Genomic DNA, 23233 nt, shown 5'->3' with positions numbered 1-23233 from the left:
GAAAAGAAAATGAAAGGAGGGCTAAGAGAAGAAGCAAAACTCTCAAAGAGCAGTTGTGTGTCTCTTGCTGTGCTGTATGTGGCAAATGACTCCTTTGGCCTGGACTGCTCAGATGCTGTACAGCTTGCTGCCAGTGTTAGTGGATTAGTTGGAAGGAACTGGAAATCATGTTACAATGGGCTTCAAGCATTTGTTTCATCTTAAGCAGAAAGTTGTTTGTATTAAATTAATGGGAGCACTTTAGAAACACAGCTTGTAAAGAAGAGACACAGAAGCAAAGAATTTTCCATCCCTTTCACTGACTTTCATCCCTTCATTCAAACAGAATATTTTTGTGCTTTTAAAAGACCACCTGCTGAAAGTGCCGTGGAAAAAGGGATGTCAGTAAACAAGGACACAACGGTCCTTGACAGAAAATGAATAACTAGAAATGCATTTTGCTATATAAGCTATGGCTGTTACATAAAACTGTGGAGGTATAATTTTATCTTTCTGTGTCTTTGCTTTAGCTCCCTTTCTCTGTCTTGTCCCCGTAATCTGTAAAGGTAATGGCAAAAAAAAAATCCTTAATTTCGTGCCTGTAGGAAAATGGGGATTTGCCTCTGTTTCTAGTCACTTATACAGCACAAATAAAGGACTATCTATCCTAGTTTATGTTTTGAATTAAAAACTTGTTGTACCTTTTTTTTAAAGTCTGTGTATGAACACACGAAACAGAGGACTAGGTAAATTAGCTGTGAATCACATTTAGTGACATCACTTACAAAGTTCTAGAAGACATTCTGTTAAGCATAAGACATCTTATATAGCCATTAAGTGCAGATGTGCTTTCTCCAAAATGGAAACACACTTTCTGAAAGAAAGCTGACATGGAATACATCTTTGTAAGATCACAGAATCCTAGAATGGTTAGAATTGGAAGGGACCTTAAAGATTATTGAGTTCCAACCCCCCTGCCCCCTACTTTCCATCTAATTCTACTGCTCTGGGGCCTCCTGCTCAGCAGTGAAATGCACCAGAATTGGGTTATTTCTGCAGGAGAGCAGCAGTGGTCATGTCAAACATTGAATCCCCTTGTGTTACAGATCGTGGGTCTGCCCCAAGCACCAGCACTGCCAAGGCTGCCCTTAGAGGCCACGGGGAAGGAGCAGTCCATGCTAGAGCCACAGCCCCCTCAGGCACACACCAGGACTACACTGGTCAATAAAATGGGTGTAGGCCTGCTTCCCCTTCCTAATGGCAAATCATGTGCATCACTTAAAGTGGGCAAGTAAACAAAACACTTCTGGCAATAGTCTTAGTGTTTGTGTGGTGTCCTCCAGAGCACAGGATGCAGGATGGTCGGCCAGAGGAGCGTAAAGGATGACTTTCACTTCCAGGTAACAAAAAGGTTTTCCCGGTTATGGTTGTTGTAAGCGGTTAAAAAGGTAAGGTGTTTCACCATCCTGAGAATAAAGGATGAAAAGGAGCTAAAATTATCTTTGTAGGTTTAAGTTACAGCAGATTATTAAGTGTAGGTGGAGATCTGCTGACTCAGGCTGAAGACACTCTCTTACTGATCATAGAGGAAACAACTGTTTCATGAGTACAGAAATGGATGTCTTGCTTCAGTGTCAAGTTTAAGCAGGGCTTTGAGCTGAGCTGTGCCAATGGGCACTAACACTAAAACCAAGCAAAATGTTTCCAATGTTAAGAAAACCATCACAGTCTCAGAATATCCTTGGGAGGCAAGATATGAAACCTTTGCTGAGATGAAAACTAGAGGGAGCAATCCAAGCAAACCAGGTACAAACCTGTGAGTGCAGGCTGAACTCATCTTCTGGATTTAATGTAATGACAGCTCTACTGTCCCTTTCTAGAATGGAAATCTGAAAATCAAACCCAATTTCTCTGTATTTCACCGTAAAAAGAAATACAGACTCGGCCCTGCCCAAAACATCACATCTACGTAAAACCTGAAAGGAAGATCTTATGATAAAAAATGCACATCCTGGGTTGTGCATGGGGCGAGTCTGGAATCCACACACATCACTGGGTTCCAGGACAGAACTTTTATGTGAAGACAAGTCCCAGATAGAGAGTGTGGAGGGGTAGCTTCTACACATACACCCCAACATACATGGAGAGGAGAAAATAAATGAGAAAATCTAATAAACTAAAAAATATAGGGAACAAAAGGAAATTGGTTACAATAAGGCTGTACAAGAGGTGAGGAAACAGCAAGGTGCGGTTTTTCTCTGCTGACAGGTAAAGAGGGCAGTGAGCAGAAAACACCAGGTGAGACGAGTAGGCAGCAGGCATGGGCAGGGGAGAAATCTGAGCACATTAGCTCACTTCTACAACACAGCTAGTGGAAAAGCCACCAGTCTTCTTGCTGCTTGAGATACACAGTCATGAGAAGTGTGAATGTGTATGTACGTGGGCAATCAGTTGAGAAGAAAACCACAAGCCCACAAGCCAGTTTCCCTCCCTTCATTAGCGTAGATTTAAGGGCAAAGCACTTTGAGTTATGGTCTCATTACTGAGATTTAATTACTTTTCCTAAATGTTCTGCAGAACATTTGCTTGTACATTGCAAAGTATTACAGTATAGTCACAACTTAGGCTCTCAATTACAGGAGAACTAGGCAGGAAAGAAGTTGAGTTAATTAGACTCACTGAAGCTTAATCAATTCCTCAGTGTATGCAGGGAAGAATATGCCAACTTTTAGTCCATCTGTGAAGCTACCTTACCTGTCTGCTACAGGTTATTAAAGCCCTCAAGCAAAGGGAAAAAGTCAATGGCTACTTTTGAAAACAGTTGTTATTTTGCATTTTGTACATTGGGCTAATTTCTTCTTGCTAATTTCTTCATTCCTATTGTTTGAAAACTAAATATTTTGTGTCTGAGACTGCTTCTGACTGCCCATCCTCAAAACAGCATTTGGTCTTTGAGGGTCATATTGGAACCCCAACCCAGCACCCCAGGCTCATTTGTAGGTCAACCTGCCTAGGAAGACCAGAACCTTCACAGGGTAGAGTAATGCTGCAGCTCTTCTGCATACTTTCTCTAGCCTGGCTAGAGAAATGCTATTCCTGCTTTTACAGTGATGGCATTTTAGAAGGATGGAGAAAATCTCCAGGCATATTGGGAAAGAAGGGAATTAACATGATACATGACTCCCAATTTAATTAGATCATGCAGATATAGATATGTATATGTTAGATATGTATAGATAGAGACTACTGAGAGAACAAAAAAATCTGTAAGTCCATGAGCCAGTTTCTTTCACTTCAGTAGCATGGATTTAGGGCAAAGATTTTACACTTAGGAGCAAATAACATAAGCAAAAGTACAAAAAAACCTCATTTTCTAGGTAAAATTTATCCCACCCAAAATTACACAGTAGCCAGATAAATCACTTCCTAAAAGTGATACAAGTATGCTGCATGTAAGGTGTTAACTCCTACCCTCAAGTCTCCCTGGGCAGTTAATGAAAAAACTCAATTAACTTTAAGGATTGTCCTGCGGAGGTGTGAGACAAACTCACCATGTCTGATTCAGGCTGTTGTGGCCAAAAACTCCATTTTTATTTCTTAGCATGCTTGCATTAGCTATCTATTTTAGGCATGCAAAATCCAGACATATATGAACTGACTATGCAGCTGCTGATCTAGAAGGAAAATAAGTAGCAGCTCCTGGATGAAAATAAAAAGTACACGTGAGATCTGTGAGATCCAAACATGTACTCAGTGACTTTGTTTTCTTTTGCAATTGAGTGGATAGTCAGTAGGAACACCTACGCAGGATGGTGGGCGTACTTCAAGACTTATGGTAACAGAACATATTTTTCTACATCACATTTGCATGCCATGTAAAAGAAATCAGGTAATATCATGTGCACACACAGAAGTGAGGGAGAAATAGTTTTTCTGAATGTAATTTAGAAGACCCTCACATGGCTCTTGTTTTACTATAATGTAGACTGAACCAGGGGAGGATTTCATTATAAGTTGTAGAAAGTATGTATTAAATATAATGGCATTCAGAATAAAGAAAGATATAATGGCTAAATGAGTATCTGTAGCAATAGGGAATTGTCTGTTCTTTTCTTGGCAATAGTCATAGAAAAAGTTCTTGTTATATCAGCCACACTATTAATTCTCTCTTTACCTTCTGCCAGTGAAAGTAAAATTGATGTATATATGATATTGAGTACTATTTTATGCATTTATGAGTACTATTTTAAGAATATCTGTATGAAAAATGACATTTCATTTTTCAGTGACTTCAAGGCAGATGCATCATGAACGGTTTTGCAACAAAATCTGCAAATTTCTCTAATGCATTAACCAAGAGAAGCAGAGTGGTGGCAGAGAGTCCAGCACCAGCAGATGGCATTCATTCCCTGCAATTCCTGCAGCAGCAGGAGGCACTGAACAGTGAAGTTGAACCACAGAAATGTAATATGTGGGATCATAAGAGATGCAGATAGTTAACTGTAAGTTATTTTCTTGTCATTTGGAAAATTTTTTCTTTCAAAGCATCATTTAATTTTTTCCATTATTTAAGAAACAGCTTACACATAAACACTACATAGAGATAGATTTGTCACATCAGAGCAGCATGGTTTGATATTCACTTTGCACACTGGTATAGATAATACCCAGTGGAAGCCAGTCTGTCTGACCCAGTATTTTCTTTCCCCAGCAGCATATTTCCATGGATAACTGAGGGAAGAACCTGACTTCTCTTCCCAGTTCAATAACACTTTTATTCACTGCTCTTTGTGCTCCTAAATACCCAGCTAACGTGATAAAAGTATCAGTTTAAATGTTTGTAGCAATAATTTTAAAGCTTTTTATGGCTAGAAATAGATGACCTATGCTATTTGGCAAACAGAAAGAATAATGGATTTAAAATAGATTTTTTCCCCCCCCTCAAACAAAGCAGAGCTTTACCCCCATGAACGTACAGACTAAGAGCACACTGGCAGTTCAACAACACCATGTTTTTCCAGCAACCCTCTGAGCCTGATGCAGGAGGCATCAGGCAAGGAGATGCTGGGAAGTGGGACCAAATGTGCAGCTGCCCTGACTGCTGGCACCTTTCGCCACCAAGGTCCTGAGGGGCAAAGGAGAGGCTCCCTGCCCTGACATGCCAGATGCTAAGGCAAGTATTGTAGATAAAAAGAGAGCAGAACAGACAAGTGGACATACAAATATAGGCTGACCAAAAAAAAAAAAAAGAAAAAAAAAAAAAGAAAAAGAATCCATTTCATTTCCACTGACAAAATAAACAAAATGCAAAAATGCAATCTCATCTCGAGTTTCAGTAACGTGTTTACAATAACAATAAAAGAAGGTGTTACCTGTTCTAAGAGATTCTGAAGCCTCTCTATTTCACAGTCTATTACAAATTTCTTTTCTTGCCTTCGGTCCAGATCTTCTAAAAGCCGCCTGTAGCTGGCATCATTAAAATTCTCCACACAGATGGCACTGACTTGCCAGCTATTTTGTCCTGCTTTTTCCATAATTGCTTGAAGTATTGAATAACCTAAAAGAGAAGGATACAATACAGTAGTAACACAATCATTTGAGTTTTTTGAATAGGAATTTTTCTTAATCAATATTATGTCTCTTAACATATGCTCCTGCTGGGAAGGGAATAAGAGAATATTTGAATCCTACCTATGCTGCTTGTCATGATCAGCATACAGTATGCAATTAAAAAAATTACAATCGCTGGGAGTGATCAGAATGCAGAGCATTATGGATAATCTTCATATGATTCATACACACAAACTCTTCCACTCAAGCATTCAGCTTCTCAGAATAGTTTTGTACAGTTTCTGTATCTGCACACAGCAAAGGAAAAATCTGAGCCTACTCATTCAGCAGAAGTATTTGCATACCACAAAAGCATTCAAATGCTTTGGTTTGGGTTTCTTTTTTCAATACCAAGACTTAATCCAAGCTTCTAATGCTTCCTAGTGAGAATTCCTTGTTTAATTTAATCATACATATAAATTATATGCCCATATAGATGTATGAATAGAAATTATATTGAACTATTTCAGAGCTTCCATATAGCTTGAATCAATGGATGCAAAGAGATTAGAGGTCAATGAATGAAGGGCACCAGAGAAGAATTAGCTGTTACTACTGGCAGGATTATTGCTCTTTATCAGTACCAGTATTTGTTGCCCCTGTGTTGTCTTTGAGGCTGTTCACAGATGGGAAAGGCAGTGTCCTGTCAGAGGTCTCCCCTGAACCTCCAGGGCAGTCTCAGGCTGCCCTGGACCACCAGCCCTTCACCTTCTTCCTGCTCTTTTTTAATTTTTTCACTGGGGACGTGCAGTACAGAGGCAGCAGGGGAGCTTATGACATGACTTAGGACAGCTTGCAAACCTCATCTTGACTTGCTCAACCAACCCATGAAGTAGGAAGAATGTATTACTCTACTTTTCATTCAGAATAAGTAGGGAATTTGTTTAAAGCAATGAAGATTGTACACCTCACACCCAGAGTTGATTTTTAAAAAAGACAAAAAGAACAAAATGACAGATATGTTTCTCAATAACACATTCATAAAATGACACAATTCAGAGAAGCTCCTCCTGTCCAGAACCACAACAGGATTGTGGCTTTTAACTCATTACCTGGCAGAATTTCCCCCACTAGCTTTAAATGAAAGATTTCATCTCTTGAAAATCTTCTTTAGTGGTCTGGTTACCCAGTGGTAGCATCTTTCTCTCTTCAACAAGAGTGTCCCATGCCTGAGTGCAGCGACCCTCAGTGTTATTTTAACGCACTTAAAGATGCCACTGCATGGCAGATTCCCTGTAGAAGAACGATGAGATATCCACACAGACTTCAAGAGGAATCTTAGTAAGTTACACTTCAGGACTCTTTCTGAAGAGTGTGTGGTCGCTAACTAACTAATTAGCAGAAGACCTACAACACAATGGAAATCTGAGTTTGCTTCCAGTCAAATAAAACTAGACGACAGTGTTATTAGAATGCGACTTTTTTGGACACATGAGAAATGAATCTTCTTGCAAATCAGAGGTAGCTGTTTTTCTACTGGCTCCTGTAACATTTGCAGTCTTTGAAATATTAGTTTAAAATATAACTTTTCTTATCTTTATGACACCAGCACCAGCACTCCAAAATGAACATTTATTAGGTTTTTTCCAATTCAGATGACATGTTTTAGATAAAAATACTAACAATTATAATAAATACATAAACTGTGGAGCATCTTTTTTAACATAAATGAGACATTTATTTTATGAAACAGAATTTTATTGCAGGAAATGAATTCAAATACTCAATGTATCAAGTATTAAAACATTTCTGCACTCAGCATATATTTTTAACCTGATGACTGTTATTTTTTTTCAAAGAACCATCAGCTTTCCTGTTAATTGCTGCATAATTATTCAGCTTTTCCTGTTGCTATATTCAATCTCCTTTTTGCCTGTAATTATCTCTGCAAATCATGACGAGATTCTTTCCCAAGCATTGTATTTCTTGCTTAATTTCCTATTCATTTCCATATATAGACAAATATTAAAACCACTCCAATGTTACAGGGGCTCCTGATTCACTTAACACTGTAACTTTGACTTGATCTTTGCTACCAAGGCAGTCAACATTTACTTAATTCAGCTTCCTGACACTAATTAACATTTTCTTTGATAAAGAATGAATGGTGTTTGAAACAGCAGTTGACATTCCCTCCTTCCTTTCTTATTTCATTTGGACAACTTCACTAAGATGCATTTTGATCAAACTGGTAATTTATCCCAGCACAAAGCATGACAAATATCAGACAAACACATAGAAAACCTTTTCTTCTATCTTGGATCAAGGTTTCACTTGCCACATTTCATTAGCAACTGCCTTCATTTAGGTATTTGAATCTTCTGCAGCTACCAGCTGGCACTTAGATAAGGGTTTTCACATGTAGGCACAACACAGCTAAACAGCACTAAGTGGATATGGTGCAATATTCTCCATCAGAAGAGTTCAGAATCCCCATGCAAGTCATCAGTGGCATGGTCATCTATTCAGTGTGCAGGAACAATTTTTAATATAACAGACTGGCAAGGATGAAGTTTACACAGAATGAATAAAGGCATTCACAGGCTCAGTTGGATAAAAATTAGATATGCTACAGAGAATCCTTATTTGTCAAAAATAATTGGCTACAGCTGACAAGAAAAAAAAAATTGACTTCTGCAAACATTTTAGAAGGCAAAAACCTCTGAAACTAACCTGGGATAATTCTCAGAAACTGAATGCTGCATTTCTATTCAAACAAAATTCCTAATCTTTAGAAAGATGTTTGCCCAAGTAAAGACATCAGACATGAATATTATAGCTGTCATCTAAAAGGGATTTATTTTCTGTTTACCTGCTGTTTATCCTCAGTTATGCTACAGACACATGAATGATTTATTTTCTGGAATACAATCCCACCCATTTATTGTGAAATACTATTTGTTGCATACATGCAAACCAAAAAAATCCCTAGGCTAGCTCATATCAGCTGAGCTGCACAATCCATGTTTTTTATAAACACTATTATTTAACAAAATATTTAGGACTATGCCAATATATAAAAGTAAGCTAAGTTCTCTCACAAAATTTTATAGTAACCTTTCCTCATCAACTAATTCAACCTTGAAATGCAGACAACTCATTTATTAAAAAATAGAAAAGGTTGTGACGAAGCATAAGCCTGGAAATGTGTATCAAGAAGTTCCTGGTCCTTTATGGAGCTTGCCTTTTTTTTTTTTTTTTTTTTTAAATTCACAAATCTATGAACTAAATGAAACACCAACAGAACTTCCTGAAAGCTCAACTGAAGTCCTTTCCATATGCAAGGACACTATATGCAAGAATGATTTCTTTTTCCTCTTTATGGGACTGTATTCTGGGGAATTTTCCTCAAATGACTTGTGATGAGAAGTCTGCCAACTGATTTTTATAGATCATAGCTTAAATGTAGATACTATTAACAACTACTTAAGGACTAGTAATACCAATTCCACCTCAATATACTGAAACCAAAACAGCAACAGGGCAAGTCTGCAAAGATTTTGTTTTTTTGTTTTCTTGATCCCTTCTCTCCTTGCTTTTCTGTTCTCTGACCAGGTAGAATTGTGATGACGTACCATATTGCTATTTTTTTTTTTTTTTTTTTTTTTTTTTTTTTTTTTTTTTTGTCCCAAAAGAGAACATACAGTGATAATGTTGGGGAAAAAAACCCATGACCCTACTTACCCCACCATCCCCCTTCATGAAAATTAAACGTTACTCTATTTGTTTCCTGTAAAATGAAAGCTGGAGATGCCTTCTACAAGAAATCGATGCATTGGGGTCCATATTACAGTTAAATATATTACAAACTAAAATCTCGGATTTTTTAAGCCTTCTTCTCTCATTCCACAACCCATTGGCATTTTTTCATCAAAAAATGGATCAGTCATAAAAAAATAATAGCATATATGCATCTGGTGCTGTGAGATATTAGTACTTCTTCAGAGTCAGATGTCTTCTGGACAAAGTGTGTAAAATGGGCAATTTTGTAGTCCAGGATTCCTCCTACTCACTGTAATTTTGGCCTATACACAACCTTCCTCCACCCAAGTAGCTGAAATAATGAGAAATCTTTTTGATTTCAAAATTTAAGTTACCTTTCAGGCTTTTTTATTTGTCTTCAGTAGGCATTCCCCTAACCAAATTCATTTCAGCAGGCAATGATTTGATTTCATTTATTTCCATTTAAATAAAAAGTAAAATTTGATATCTAAATCTTTTTAGCATGTTCAGAATAAATTGAAGACATATAACAGTACCATCTTGACTTTTTTTTTCTACTGGATTGCACATATTTCCCTTTTCTTATTTTTGTTTCTTTTTCTTCTTCTTTTTTTTTTTTTCCCTCCCTTGCTTGCTTGCTTACTTACTTTCACCAGAAAATTCTTCAGTGATCAATTACTGTGATATAATAAATTTTAATAACTTTCATCTTCCAGCAGCCTTTTCATTCTGGGAAACCATTTCCCCAACCCCTAAGCACAAGCAATCATTCCTGATGGGCTTGCCAGGATACAAACAGCAAAGTGGATGTTTGCTCCAAACAGTAGCACCCCCAGTAATAATTCTTATTTTTGGCACTTTTGTCCAGTAACCTATTACTAATTTTCTACAATTAAGAAGATGCAATATTACATATTATGACTGTGTTTGACTATATTTAGCAGACTAACAATACTGAATTAGTAAGTTAATAGGTTAATAAACTTGGAAACATCATATGCAATATATTTGTTATGACCCCAGGCATAGAAAACATCTCTGACAAATATGAGTCTTTTCCAAAGATGAGCTTACATGGGCCCACATGCTGCACATTACTGAAATACAAATTAATTTGCTTCTCTTTCAGGGCCAGTTAATTTTCAAATAGGAATAAATCTCATTCCCAAGATTTACTATGATTCCAAAAGCCCCATACACTGGTGGAGCTACTCTATGAAAGCTACTTCCAACTACAGGAATTAGTATTAGGGTGAGCTTTTTATAAATCCAACACACAGCAGAAGTGAAGAATGAACAATAAATCATTTGGTCAGGATAAGCCAATATATTTAAAATTCAGGACTGGATTCATGTTGCTTAATTCTAGCTGTTTATAGAGTAGTTGTCTAAGTTAATCATCCAAGCTTTCAAAGGAGAGATGTGAGCCATAGAAAAAACCATTTTTTTGGTCTTAGATATCTACCTCAAAGGTTCTTTTTCTTCAATGAATGCTGAAGGAGTCTGGACATGAGGCTTAGTGAAAAGCTACCATTTATTTTATCTGGCCAAATCTTGTCAAGATGAATCCAGAAAATACAGTGATGAAAACCATGCAAGAAATTTACAGTATGAGTGATGCATAACCATACATTCCACCAATAACTACAGGCACTCAAATTCATGCATATTTCATTTTTCATTGTTTTTTTTTTTTAATTAACTTTTTATTAATGTACAGTTTTGTATCAAATTTTGGTCAGCATAGAACTTCCAGAACTTAAACAAAATCACTTGCACCCCTGATTTTTTCTACAGTGTGGAGAATTTTCAACAAAAAGTACATACAAACTGGCCACTTCCTGTGACAGAGTGCAAACTAGAACTACAGGTGTGTTTGGAGTCCTTCTTGGGTCTGATTCACAGAAATTATACAGAGACTGGAAAGTAAGACAGTGATCTCAAGAAATAGTTCCATCTATTCCTCTCTAACCCTCTATCCCCCAAGACATATAAATTATATTTTAAAAATTCTAGACAGATATCTTTCTTTGTCCTTAAAAACCTCTAAAGAGGATTCAGTCACATCCTAGGTAATATATTAATTGCTTAATTATCCTTATCATCAGGAGATGTTTTCTAAAGTCTAACCTAAGTCTCCCCTGACATAATTTAATGCCACTCATTCTTCTCCTATTTCTAGTAGGCCTGGAGAACAGTTTGTTCCCTTCTTCCTTAAAGCAATCCTTTATGTAACTGAAGATTGTTGTTACATTTCTTTTTATCTGCACTTCTGTTTCTGAAATCTGATTCTCACAGCTTTTCCATGTGGAAAATGTTTTAATTTCAATTCTGACAATTTTCCTTGCTTTCCTCTGGATATGTTGCAATTGATCCAAGTTTTTTCCTGAAGTCAATTGGTGAAAATGTGATGTATTTTAAAAATGTATTCCAGAGTACACACAGTCCTCTTAAATTTTTATCCTCAGCAAGCTTAAAAAATGCATTTTGTATTTCTTCATACAAATCATTAACAAAGACACTGGAAAAAAAAAAAACAACCCTGCAACCAGAATGGATCAATACTTAATACCTCCTTATTTGACAGTGAATCTCATATACTTCTTTCTGACTTTGAGTGTGATCACTGTTTGATAGGTCTTCTAGAAATTTCATCAATAAAAAATTTCTTTAGCTCATTGCCATGGGTTGACTTTGGCTGGATGCTGGATGCTCACCAAGCCTTTTATCACTCTTACTTCTCAGCTGGATGGGATGAGGGAAAACATGGGTCAAGACAAAGAAAGGGAGACATCAATCAGCAATTACTGTTGTGGGCAAAACAGTCTCAGCTTGGGAAAATTAATTTATTGCAAATCAAATCGGAGTAGAATAATATGGGAAAAAAATCTCTTAATATCTTCCCTCCACCTCCCCTTTCTTCAACTATGCATATGGCTGTAGAAGGTTATTCTTACCCAGAGAAACTGTAGGTGCCCCATCCCTGGCAGTATTCAAGGCCAGGCTGGACAGGGCTCTGAGCAACCTGGTCTAGTGGAAGGCTCCCTGTCTGTGGCAGGGGTGTTTGAACTAGGTGACATTTAAGGTCTCTTCCAACCTAAACCATCTATAATTCTATAATCTGCTCGACGGTGAACCTCCATGGGCAGCAGGGATGCAGCTGCCTCACCATGGTCTGCACCAAGGGCTGCGGGGGAACTTCAGCTCTGGGGCCTGGAGAGCATCTTACTCCTTCTTCTGCACTGACACTGGTGTCTGAAGAGCTCTATCTCTCTCATATTCTCACTTCTATCTCTGTGGCACAGCTTTTCCCCCTTCTTAAACACAGTATCCTACCACTATCAGTGATGGGCTTGGCTTTGGCCTATAGTAGGTTCATCTTGGAGCCAGTTGGCTTTGGCTCTATCAGACATGAGGCAAACTTCTGGCAGCTTCTCGCAGAGGCCACCCCTGTAGACCCCCAAACAAACCCCTGCCATGCAAACCCAATGCATTGATCTAGCAAAATTTCATGGAGATGAAAAAACTTGCCTTAGAATGAGATACATAATTTTTTTCCAATGTCTAGAAAACAAAATAATTTTGTAATATAGAATTAAAATTGCTTTATCTCACATAATCTGTTTTTGAGAAATCCATGTTTGGGCTTACTTAGCTTTCCAATTTCTGTATACTTTCAAAGAGATTTACTATGATGTAGATTGTGAATTAAGCCATCTATACCATCAATGATGAGGATAATTTTATTACACTACAATTTTTTGGATCTGAACCAAAACGGAGGAAATAATGGATCCAATTTAGCCATCTTTTCTATTGTATTTTTGTTTCAAATACTTTGGATTATTTGATGATAAAGGAAACTACCTTTGAGATCATGCTTCTTGCCTCCCTGACAACTGTGACCTTGAATATTTTCATGGTGTTTGAGAAAAATCTTCAAAACGAGATACTGCAATAGTGTATGGTCAGACTTTCTGCCATTCTCTCCCTTAATCCTTTTGAGACTGGTACTTGTGCAGCTACATCTGCAGTATTTAATAATCCTGTCCTGAGGACAACACAAAGCTACAAGAAAATGCTGTCAATATATTACAACCATTACTTTTTTTTTTTTTTTTTAAGTCTTCAGTGGAACAACATAGCCTAAGAAATGTGCTTTCAGGGAGCATATGGGAGGAAGTTTGGCTTACACCACAATGGGAATTCATAATCAAAGATTCAAGCTATGTCAGGTCCCATTAATGCTACTCCCACTCAGCATCAAGATTTTCCCCCTTCTTTGCATTTCAGAGTCTGCAGCCTTCATATGAAAACACTGTAAAGGTGTCTCATCAAAGTGCCAAGTGATAGAGATAACTGGAAACTTGAGAAGGGCTGAAGAAAAGCCCTGGTTTGGAAGCCAATCTAATAGTTTTGATTGGGCTTTCACAGTTTTCAGATACCATTACCCTTCCCATTTCACTAAATGCCTTCAAAATAACATTGCAGTCCCATAATCTTTCTTATGATAAACATGCATGGAGATGAAAACATCCAAAGGTACTTAAATGCCAGAACCGAATTTTTGTACCTTGTTAGCATTTTATGTATTATTTGCTTTTATTTGTCTATTTTTACTTATGCCATAGGCTTCAGCTACAACTGGCTCAGGTGAGAAGTCGTTGGCTCCTCTGTAGTTTACAAGCAGCAAGGAGACAGCAAATTTCAGCAAATTATTATTACAGAACTTTAAATGCTAAATTAGAAGCTGCAGGCAATCACAGTGTTACCAAAACTTTACAGACTATTAGCTAAAAAACCCCAGCAATTGAGCTAACAAGTGGAACAAAAGAGACGGAAAAAAAGAGAAGCATGTGTTATGCTAACCCTCAGTCAGACCGTCTATGTAGTCTCTATAAATAACCAGTTATCTGATATGTCATCTTGGGACAATCATTAGGGCTAATGTGTATCAGTATTTTTAGTGAAGAGGCAGAAAAGAGGAAAAAATTACTCCACTTTGGAAAAAATAAAACAAGTTCAAATATTTGCCTTATTACCTTCTGCCAAAATTCTTCCTTTTGCTTAAGCCTATAATTTGTAAGACTGATACTAATAAATTATCCTTTTTGCACTATATCTCCATTCAGCCATAGTTATTTTCCAGAAATTGCAAACTTGCCAACAATTCACCTCTCTAGTCTCAATTTAACAAGATTTACTTTGCCCTGTGATGGTATACAAACATACACAGAGGTTTGTGTAAATAACATCCTAAAGAACCATATCAAAGGATATTAGCACTGTGAGCTAAAGCTCTCAAGAGCTGGTATATCTTCAAATTAGCAGCACCTTAATGTATTCTGGTTAATATATTGTGTTGCTGTCTTTATATTGTCACGTCCTACTTTCCCCATAAGGCATCTGCCTCAGTAAGATACCTGTGCCCTAAGACAGAACTGACTGTGGGTATTAAATGGAGATCTTGATGTCAGGTCTTCTGCTTCCTTTCTATAGGGATTTGTTAGAAAAGTACTGTTTTATTATAAAATATCTGGCAGTCTCTGCCTATTGGCTGTGTCATGTCTAATACCTGCCTGAGAGAAAATAGAAAGAACTGTGTTCAGACTCAAACAACAGGCATTCACATTAACAAGCATTCTTTTGAGGGAAGTCACAACCTTCATTCTATCTCTATGGACTTGTGGCCATATCCATATTTACAAAATATTACATAATATTTAGGACCTTACCACTCCCATAAATTCCATTTGTAGATCCCAGGCACATTATTTCTGACTTTGAATTTCATTTAAGATGTTTTGGAAATCTATATTTTGAAATATTTACCTTTTTCAGAAAAATGTAATAAGCACTGGGAAAACAGGACTTAAAATTTGAATGCTACAATTATAGTTACCGTTTGTTTGAAGTGAGTTTGAAATAAGTCTCACTTTTAAACTGACATGTGGACAACAAATTTATTAGAAGTTACTTGCTCCCCCAATTTTGGATATAATCCTAAAGATCTATGATTTTCTTCCAGTTCCTAAAGTTAATTCAGTGCTTTTCTTATGTAGACCAGTGTTAAGATGAGGCTCCTTCTTTTTGAACTGGAGCAGCAACTTGTGAAACATCTGAAGATGTTTGGCTTTTATTCAAGTGTAATGGCAATGATCATTATTCCCCTTACCTGGTTTCGAATTCAGTTCTGGGCCCCTCACTGCAAGAAGGACATTGAGGGGCTGGAGCGTGTCCAGAGAGGGGCAGTGGGGCTGGGGAAGGGTCTGGAGCACAAGTGCTGTGAGGAGCAGCTGAGGGAGCTGGGGGTGCTCAGCCTGGAGAAAAGGAGGCTCAGGGGGACCTCATCACTTTCTACAACTGCCTGAAAGAAGGGTGAAGGCAGGTGGGGTCAGCCTCTTCTCCCAGGTAACAAGTGACAGAGACAAGAGGAAATGGCCTCAAGTTGCACCAGGGGAGGTTTAGATTGGATATTAGGAAACATTCCTTCATGAAAAGGGTTTTCAAGCCCTGGAATAGGCTGCCCAGGGAAGGAGTTGAGTCACTATCCTGGAAGGCATTTAAAAGACACGTAGAGCTGCAGTGAGGTAGGTGGCTTAGGGGTGAGCACAGTAGTGCTGGGTTAATGTTTGGACTTGAGCTTAGCTTTTTCCAACCTAAATGGTTCTATGATTCTATGACGTTGAATAATGCACCTGCCAGGCACTTCATCTTAGAGACTGCAAATATCACTCCCAACTAAACCTTGAAAAGGGCTCAGAATCTGAATTTCTTAAAAAAAAAAAAAAAAACAAAAAAAGCACCAAATCCTACAATTAAAAAAAAATAAAGAAAAAAAGAGAAAAACATTTTAATAAGTTCCATTAAATGTTCCAAGACATTAGAAGTGTACATATATGTGTGTATAACAAGTAAATGGATCTATATGTATGCATATCTGTAACTGCTTTCTATGAACCTGTGCAAACCAGCATAAAAAGAAATAATAAAAATTTCAAAGAAGGGAAATGAACAGAGATTGTTGATTGTTTTGGCTCCCTCCTCTCTTCTCACTCTTTTCAGTACTCCTCTGAAAAGAATGAGCAGAACAAAAGGCTCTTAGTAACCTTGCCTCATTTGAGTGTCTTCACAAACACTGCTATCACAGTCATTGATATACAGAACTGATCTATTCCATTAAAGCTGTAAGACAGCTAGTGTAACATCTACATACTTATACAGAGAAACAGGGAAGATAATGATATGATCTTCACAGAGAACACTGGACTACTCCTACATGGCTGAATCTCCTTTTGGTGTCCACATTAAAAAAAAAAAAAAAGCTAAAATATTTGACAGAAGTCAAAGAAGCAAATCAAGATGATTTGAGGCCAATATATAAAACATGCCTTAGAGTAAGAGAATTACAGGAGAATTTATCTCAACTGAAATTTTGACTAATTTGAATTTGGCTAATTCTGAGATAGTTTATCCAGTATCCTTCGTCATGCAGCAGAAGGAAACAGGCACCTTCTTGAAGGCAAGTCATAAAACACTCCATCATATGTCTCATGTACTTTCCGGAGGAGAAGACACTCCTCCATGTTTAAAATGAAAAATTCCAATATTATTGTTTCTCAGGTACAATGCCATTAACATAGTATTATGCATATGTAAAGAGCAGGATTAAAAGCAACCAGCAATAGAATCACAGTATCTGCTACTGACATGCTTTGAAGTTTTTTCTTCTTTTTTGTATCTACATTTCACATAAGATACATTTCATTAAGTAGAATTAAAAGTTAGGTTACTTTTATGCTTCTCTTGTGGAGGATGGGCAGCTACACATAGGTTTCCTTTGATTATTCTGGTGAAGGGATTTGCATACAATTACAGACACAATTTCAGTTCCTAGCAGGAACAAACACAGAATGATGTAAGTACTCACCATATGATTAGACTAATTTATTGCATCCCACTAAGGCAAGCTATATGCCAAGAAGTAATCATAAACTCATATTCAAAGCTCTGGTAGAATGAATATATTTAACAATTCAAATTAAATTCCAGCTGTAGGAAGTGACATTTAGTGGGAAACATGGAAATGGGCAAGGTATAGTGTAAAGGTAATAGGTAAAAGAATACAGACATTGAAAGCTGTGACTGGCCTGTCTGAAAACAGACCAGGAAAGAAAATTGTGAATAAAATCCTGGCAAGTTTCTAGTATGAAATATATGTTGATCTGGACTTTAGTTAGTTTTAACTGACCTTGGCATTAATGCCTGAAAATGAGCACAGTGACCAGTCAATAACTGCTCCATAAAAGTTAAGTGCCTGTGACGTTTCATTATACAATGGCACTTGCATTGACCATTTTGAAAGTAAATGATCTTAAGAACTTTGTTCATTTTAGAGCTGGGTATTTTCCTTCCCCTGAACAGCTGTTTATTCACAGAAAAGCACACTCTGGTGTAATCCCAAGTCTTAATGAGCAGAAGTGAACATTTCTGCCTTAGACTTGCCAGGAGAAAAAATTACTATGGTTTCAAAAGTGTGGAAACATCTCTTTAATAAAAACGGATGCTGCTTAAATATTTCCATTTAGGGCATCTCCACAAATAGAAACAATAGGCACAATTTGGTATCTGCATAACTGTTACCCAGGAGAGCAGCGGCAGCGAGACACCTGCTCGGTATTCCTGGTCAAGAAAACATGGAATTCTGCAAGTGTCACTGAATGCCTCTGAGTACACCATGTCATGATCATTAATAGGAGTGAGCACGTTCTGGGTGGTTTAGTCTAAACGTCTCCAGGAAAACCACAGTATGAAAACAATGCTAAAATAGTCACCAAGGCAGAAAAAGACAGAAACTCTGCAGCATGGTACAAAGAATATTTATCAGAAAGGTGGGAAACATTTAATGCAGTCTTGTCTTCAGTGGCTAATTAGTTTATAAAAGAATATCTGAAAAAGTTGCAGAGCATGTGAGAATTGGCTGCAAAAGCTTAAGGAGGTGTAAAATAAGACACTTCAGAGGAACATTCTCTATCAGAGGAATGACAACACAGGAACTGCTCAGTGGATATAAGATACTTTTTAAGCCCTAGAACATGTATTTGGCATTTTAGACTTTAAGTTGAAAATCAAGTAGTAAATAAGGTCGAATTTCAGTTGTAGTAGTGCAAAAACTTTGACCATTTTTTTTCGGATGTCTCCACTACTGTACTTGGAAATTAAAATCTATTTCTAAAAATCTACAGCAAGTTATAATCCATTAAAAAAACCAGTATTACTTAATTTTCTTTACACACTGCTGTTAGGAAAAACACTATCTATGTTTCTTGCTCAAAAACCACTTTAGAAAAACCTGGTGCCCACTAATAGTTCTTTGTGTGTTTTGGCTTGTGATTCCATTGTTCTTTTCAATGTGATTGACAAGATATTATTTCACAGTATGGTAGCTTAAATGCTATAAATTACCTCAACTGTCTTATTTTCCTAAAGAGATACAATTTAGACTTGAGTTTTCCAATTTGCTTAAAGCAGTGGTATCCAACCTTTTCAACTTGAGTCCTGAAGCATTATTCCAAAAAGAGCAGTGGGCCGCGATCATTCCTTAAGGGCATTTTCTCTGGAAGCAGAGTGGAAGGAAGCAGGCATCACCCCTGACTCCCTTGCTGGGGATCCTAAAGTGTCACCAGGAGACAAGGCTACAGCTGTAAAATTTCAAGAATTCCTTAAGCACATTGTGTTTTGCTTGCGATATTGAATTATGCCCAGTGGCAGAGTGAAGGAGCTCTCACATGACAGCTTTGTGCCGGCACTCCAGGCTGGGGTGCACGTGGTACAATGTCCCAAAGTACAAAAGACAGGGTGACCTCATTCCTCCTGCTAAAGTTACCTGCTAACTCAAGTTCCAAATCATTGAGCCAAATCTCAGTCTAATTAATTGCAAATAAACAAACATCACCATTAGAGAAACTGGACATTTGCCTACGTCCCTTATGAGACAGTTTCATAAGAGACAATTTGCACAGACATAAGCAGCAGCAGCAGGCGCTTCCCTGCTGAGCTGTTAATGCTGGAGATGATAGGAGGACAAAAATCTCAATATTGACACACTGCAGGACCAAACAACACCAAACAACCTTGCCGCAGCTGGGAGGACTGCATACATTTGCAAAGTCATTGTGTGTGTTGTTGGTCCCCACATCCCCTCCAAGGACCTCTGTCCTGGAGCCAGGCTGCTTCCATGGCCTGGAGCTACTGTGAAGCATCATGTTGTGTCCTCTGGGGCTGCTCATGACAGACACATAGAAGAGATTTCTTCTTCACATAATGAAGAAAACATAAAGCATCTATTCATGGAAGAGTACAAGACAGCAGTTTCAGCATACATTTAGCATTCTATTGATGATGTTATCGTGACTTGTGCATCACTAAATGAAGACTTAAAAAAAACCCTTAATGTCTTCATTTAGGAACATATTTGTGCATGAAAAAGAGTTGTAATCAATAGATATTTATTTAAGGTTTTATCTCTGCCTGAGAATGTTAATATTCACAATCTAGCTTTCATCTCTATGGTAGTTAAAATTAACAAGTCCTTTTCCAGTGAAACAGTCTGGTGTTAATGCATTTTTATGATTAAAATGGTTATTCTGATCCCGAGACAACTATCTGAAATACAGGCCTGCACAATACAGCCTGTGGTAGACAATGTGGATAAAATTTTAGGCATGTTGATAGGAATAATTGTATTTACATAAGTAATGTTGTGCACAAAGGCCTCATTGTTCCAGGTGCTGTACCAAGTATATGTGCAGAAAAAGGTCTCAAAAAAGATGACTCTGGAAACCAAATAGACTCAGAAGTAGGGCAAGTTGTTTATTCCTACTTTTATTTTTAAATGGGTGAACAAGACATTTCAGGCATTTTTCATACTTATCAGTCGGAAAATAAAACAACCTGCTTCTAAATGGATATTCAATAATTCACTTAAAAGTAGGATGATCAAAAATATACAATACAAAGTAGAGATATATTGAATATACGTATATTCTTATTTTTATTTATATTTTTTTCTTTTGAAATATGCTTAGGAGCAAATAACTTAAATAATTTACTTTGCATTTTCCTTTCTATAATTCTTTTTCAGCATAACAGATAAGTCATTATACAGTCCATATCCTAACTCGCATTTTCACAGAATAAGAACTTGAGAAATACTCTGTGTGTGGGTGCTAGGATTACTTATAAAAGACAGGACAAATCCCATTGCATAACTCATAAAATATTCGTATTGACTTTAGCTGGAACTACTCACAGAAGAAGAAGCTGGTTCAATATTTGAAATCTGATGTAATTAAAATTTGAGAGCATTTAATTCCAAAACACATTTAATACCTTCACTGAGTTTTAACTGTATAACAACTATTTCTGTGCCAGGTAAAAATGTAATTGACAAAAAGAAGTTAAAGACAACAAAGAACCAGATATGAAAATGAATCCCAGTATGCTGGCAAAACTTTGCAGCTGGAGGGAAGGCAGGCAGGAAGGGGACCTTCCTTTGAAGGACTAGGACTGGACACTAGAACTGTTGTCCTGTCACAAAACATATTAAATGTTAAAGGTGACTTTGAGTAGTAAACATGAAAAATCATGGTCTGGACTGGAACTGATGTTTTATTCTTATGTTAAATATTGTATCTTGATATACTTTCTTTCCCACAAAATAGATTATTCACTTTTTAGACAACGTTCACCTGTTCTGTGCAACTTTCTGTAATATATCCTCCATATACATACAGTTTTACAACTTCAGCGTGGTCACAACATATGTGGCACAATTTTGGCACATGGTTTAAAAAGCTGCTGCATATGTTTTATGATTATTTCAAAAAGATATAAAGTGACAGGTTCTGATTTTTAAATGACATGCCTTATTTAGAAACTGAACACTTCCAACAGGGCCAAACATGTCTACCATAGATAAGCATACTTGTTTTCTTTAGAATTCATGACATTTTTGACAGTTCATTGTCAGCATGCTAGTATGTCAATATTAGCTGTTTCCTGGCTGAGGAGAACTATACAGGTTAAATGTATGAAATATTCAGTGGATCGCAATAGCCAAAACAGCCTTCTACCCTGGAACGTACTCAGTTGCTTCATATCCAAGTTAGTTAATAGCTGGCTAAGAAAGAAACTTTAAAAAAGCCCCAGCCTCCCATGCTAACAAATGCTACAGAACATTTACCAGGGAGGTAACTTGCAGCAGACTGGTATTTCACCATTCAGTTTGAAAAGCAACTTCCATTGCTGGCACAGTAACTTGCTCCAGGCATGCTCCCGGCTTGCATGTCAACTGAAACCCATGAGGAACTGAACTTGTGGTCTCACACCACTCAAAAGTGGTACCAGGAAAGGCATTTATCCTGCAACACAGTAATACTAAAATCTGAAAGGTACCTTGTCTTTAAGTACCTCACCATATCTTGCACATTCGCACTACACTTTTCCATTACACTCTGACACTCCAAAGGTTTTCTATCTGGCAGGTTTATTACAATTCAGGTTTAAGAAAGCTACACATATATTCTGACTTGAGGCTTTTAAGAAACATAATTGAAACATGGCAAAATACCTAACTTTCTTATATTAGGAAGGCCTATGCCAATGCCTGACCTTATCCTTATCCTGAACTTCCATCTGCGTTCTGGAAAAGTGCCTAAGAATCTGCTTTTATACACTAACACTAATAACAGCAGACATGTCCAAATAAATAGTTCTCATAAACATCACAGGCCAAATTTCAAAGTAATACAACTTGCAATACAAGCTACCTGAATGGGATAAACTTATGAAGAGTGATTTAACAAAGAATGAACCTAGAAGGTCAGTCACTCGGGATTGCAAAATACATTTAAAAATCAAATTTTATACTGGATTGGCTCTTTGAGAGTTTGCAAAATGTCTTGATCTTCCAACATAGTGGAAGGAGAAAATTTAGCAGGAAACCAGGCATCTGAAAGAGCAGACAATAAAATGATCACATCTGATAAATTAGCACCCTGGGATTTTCTTTTCCAGATATTGCTCCTGATACTGGTCTCTTCAGGATTTGTGAGCTATCTTCATCTTGGACTCTCCCTGAAGATTAAATCCATGCTTCATCAGAGTACTTCATTGCACTTAAAGGGACCTGATTAAATTTACATAAGTCCAGATCCACAGGTTTTGTGTGGATCTGAGTATCTGTTTTATGATGCTTTTTTTAATATAAATGCTTTTTTTCAACAAATGCAAAGACTTAAAGACTTAATCCACAAATGTAATGTGTTCACCTGAAGAAGGCAAAATGTCTGTGGAAAGTGCCCAATAGCCTGGGAAGCAACCCTACATTCTATCTTAGTGAAATAAAATCACATTCAGTAACTTATTCCTTTTTTTTTTTTTTAAGAAAGCAGGGGTGCCAAGCTACTCTAAGTGTCTAGCCACTCCAAGGCTGAAATTAAGGATTAGTGAAAGATTGAAATAATCAAGTTCAAAGGTACTGGTGAAAATCATATGAAACCAATGACTGTTTTTCAGTACATAGCATGGGTATATTACCTTGAGTTAAAACCTCCTCCAGTTCTCTGGGTCATTCATTATTGCTACTCTTGCCCACACTCAAATATGCCGAATCAGGAAAAGGGAATGAAACCTTTCTATTCCATTTAGTCCCATCTCACCTCTAACAATTCAATAGAAAATTTCATCTGGTGCTCTTGCTTGCAATCTGATAAAACACAGAAGGCTTGTTTTTGGCATCAGGAAGCAGCTGGACCTAATCCTGCTGAATCATCTTTCCTCACAAGCAGGTCTTTGTACCAATTCACTATCCCAACAGGATGTATGCATCTTCTACACACTATGGAAGAAAAAAATGAAC

At 37.3% G+C, this 23233-nt stretch overlaps 1 protein-coding gene across 7 annotated transcripts in view; it reads right to left on the bottom strand.

Moving 5' to 3' along the window:
* GRIA4 (glutamate ionotropic receptor AMPA type subunit 4) overlaps window positions 1-23233 on the bottom strand; it is a 212028-nt gene that overhangs the window by 84900 nt on the left and 103895 nt on the right. For all 7 annotated transcript variants that reach the window (XR_004367554.3, XM_012569742.5, XM_032747698.3 and 4 more), the window contains exon 4: window positions 5352-5536. Coding sequence is in view for 6 of the 7 variants with exons in the window: in XM_012569742.5 (XP_012425196.3) it covers window positions 5352-5536 (185 nt within the window). In the remaining variant the exon portion in view is untranslated. The remainder of the gene's footprint in view (window positions 1-5351; window positions 5537-23233) is intronic.

The sequence above is a fragment of the Taeniopygia guttata genome, chromosome 1 (genome assembly GCF_048771995.1).
Source record: "Taeniopygia guttata chromosome 1, bTaeGut7.mat, whole genome shotgun sequence".
Classification (NCBI taxonomy): domain Eukaryota; kingdom Metazoa; phylum Chordata; class Aves; order Passeriformes; family Estrildidae; genus Taeniopygia; species Taeniopygia guttata.
This window is presented reverse-complemented; position numbering and strand designations above follow the sequence as displayed.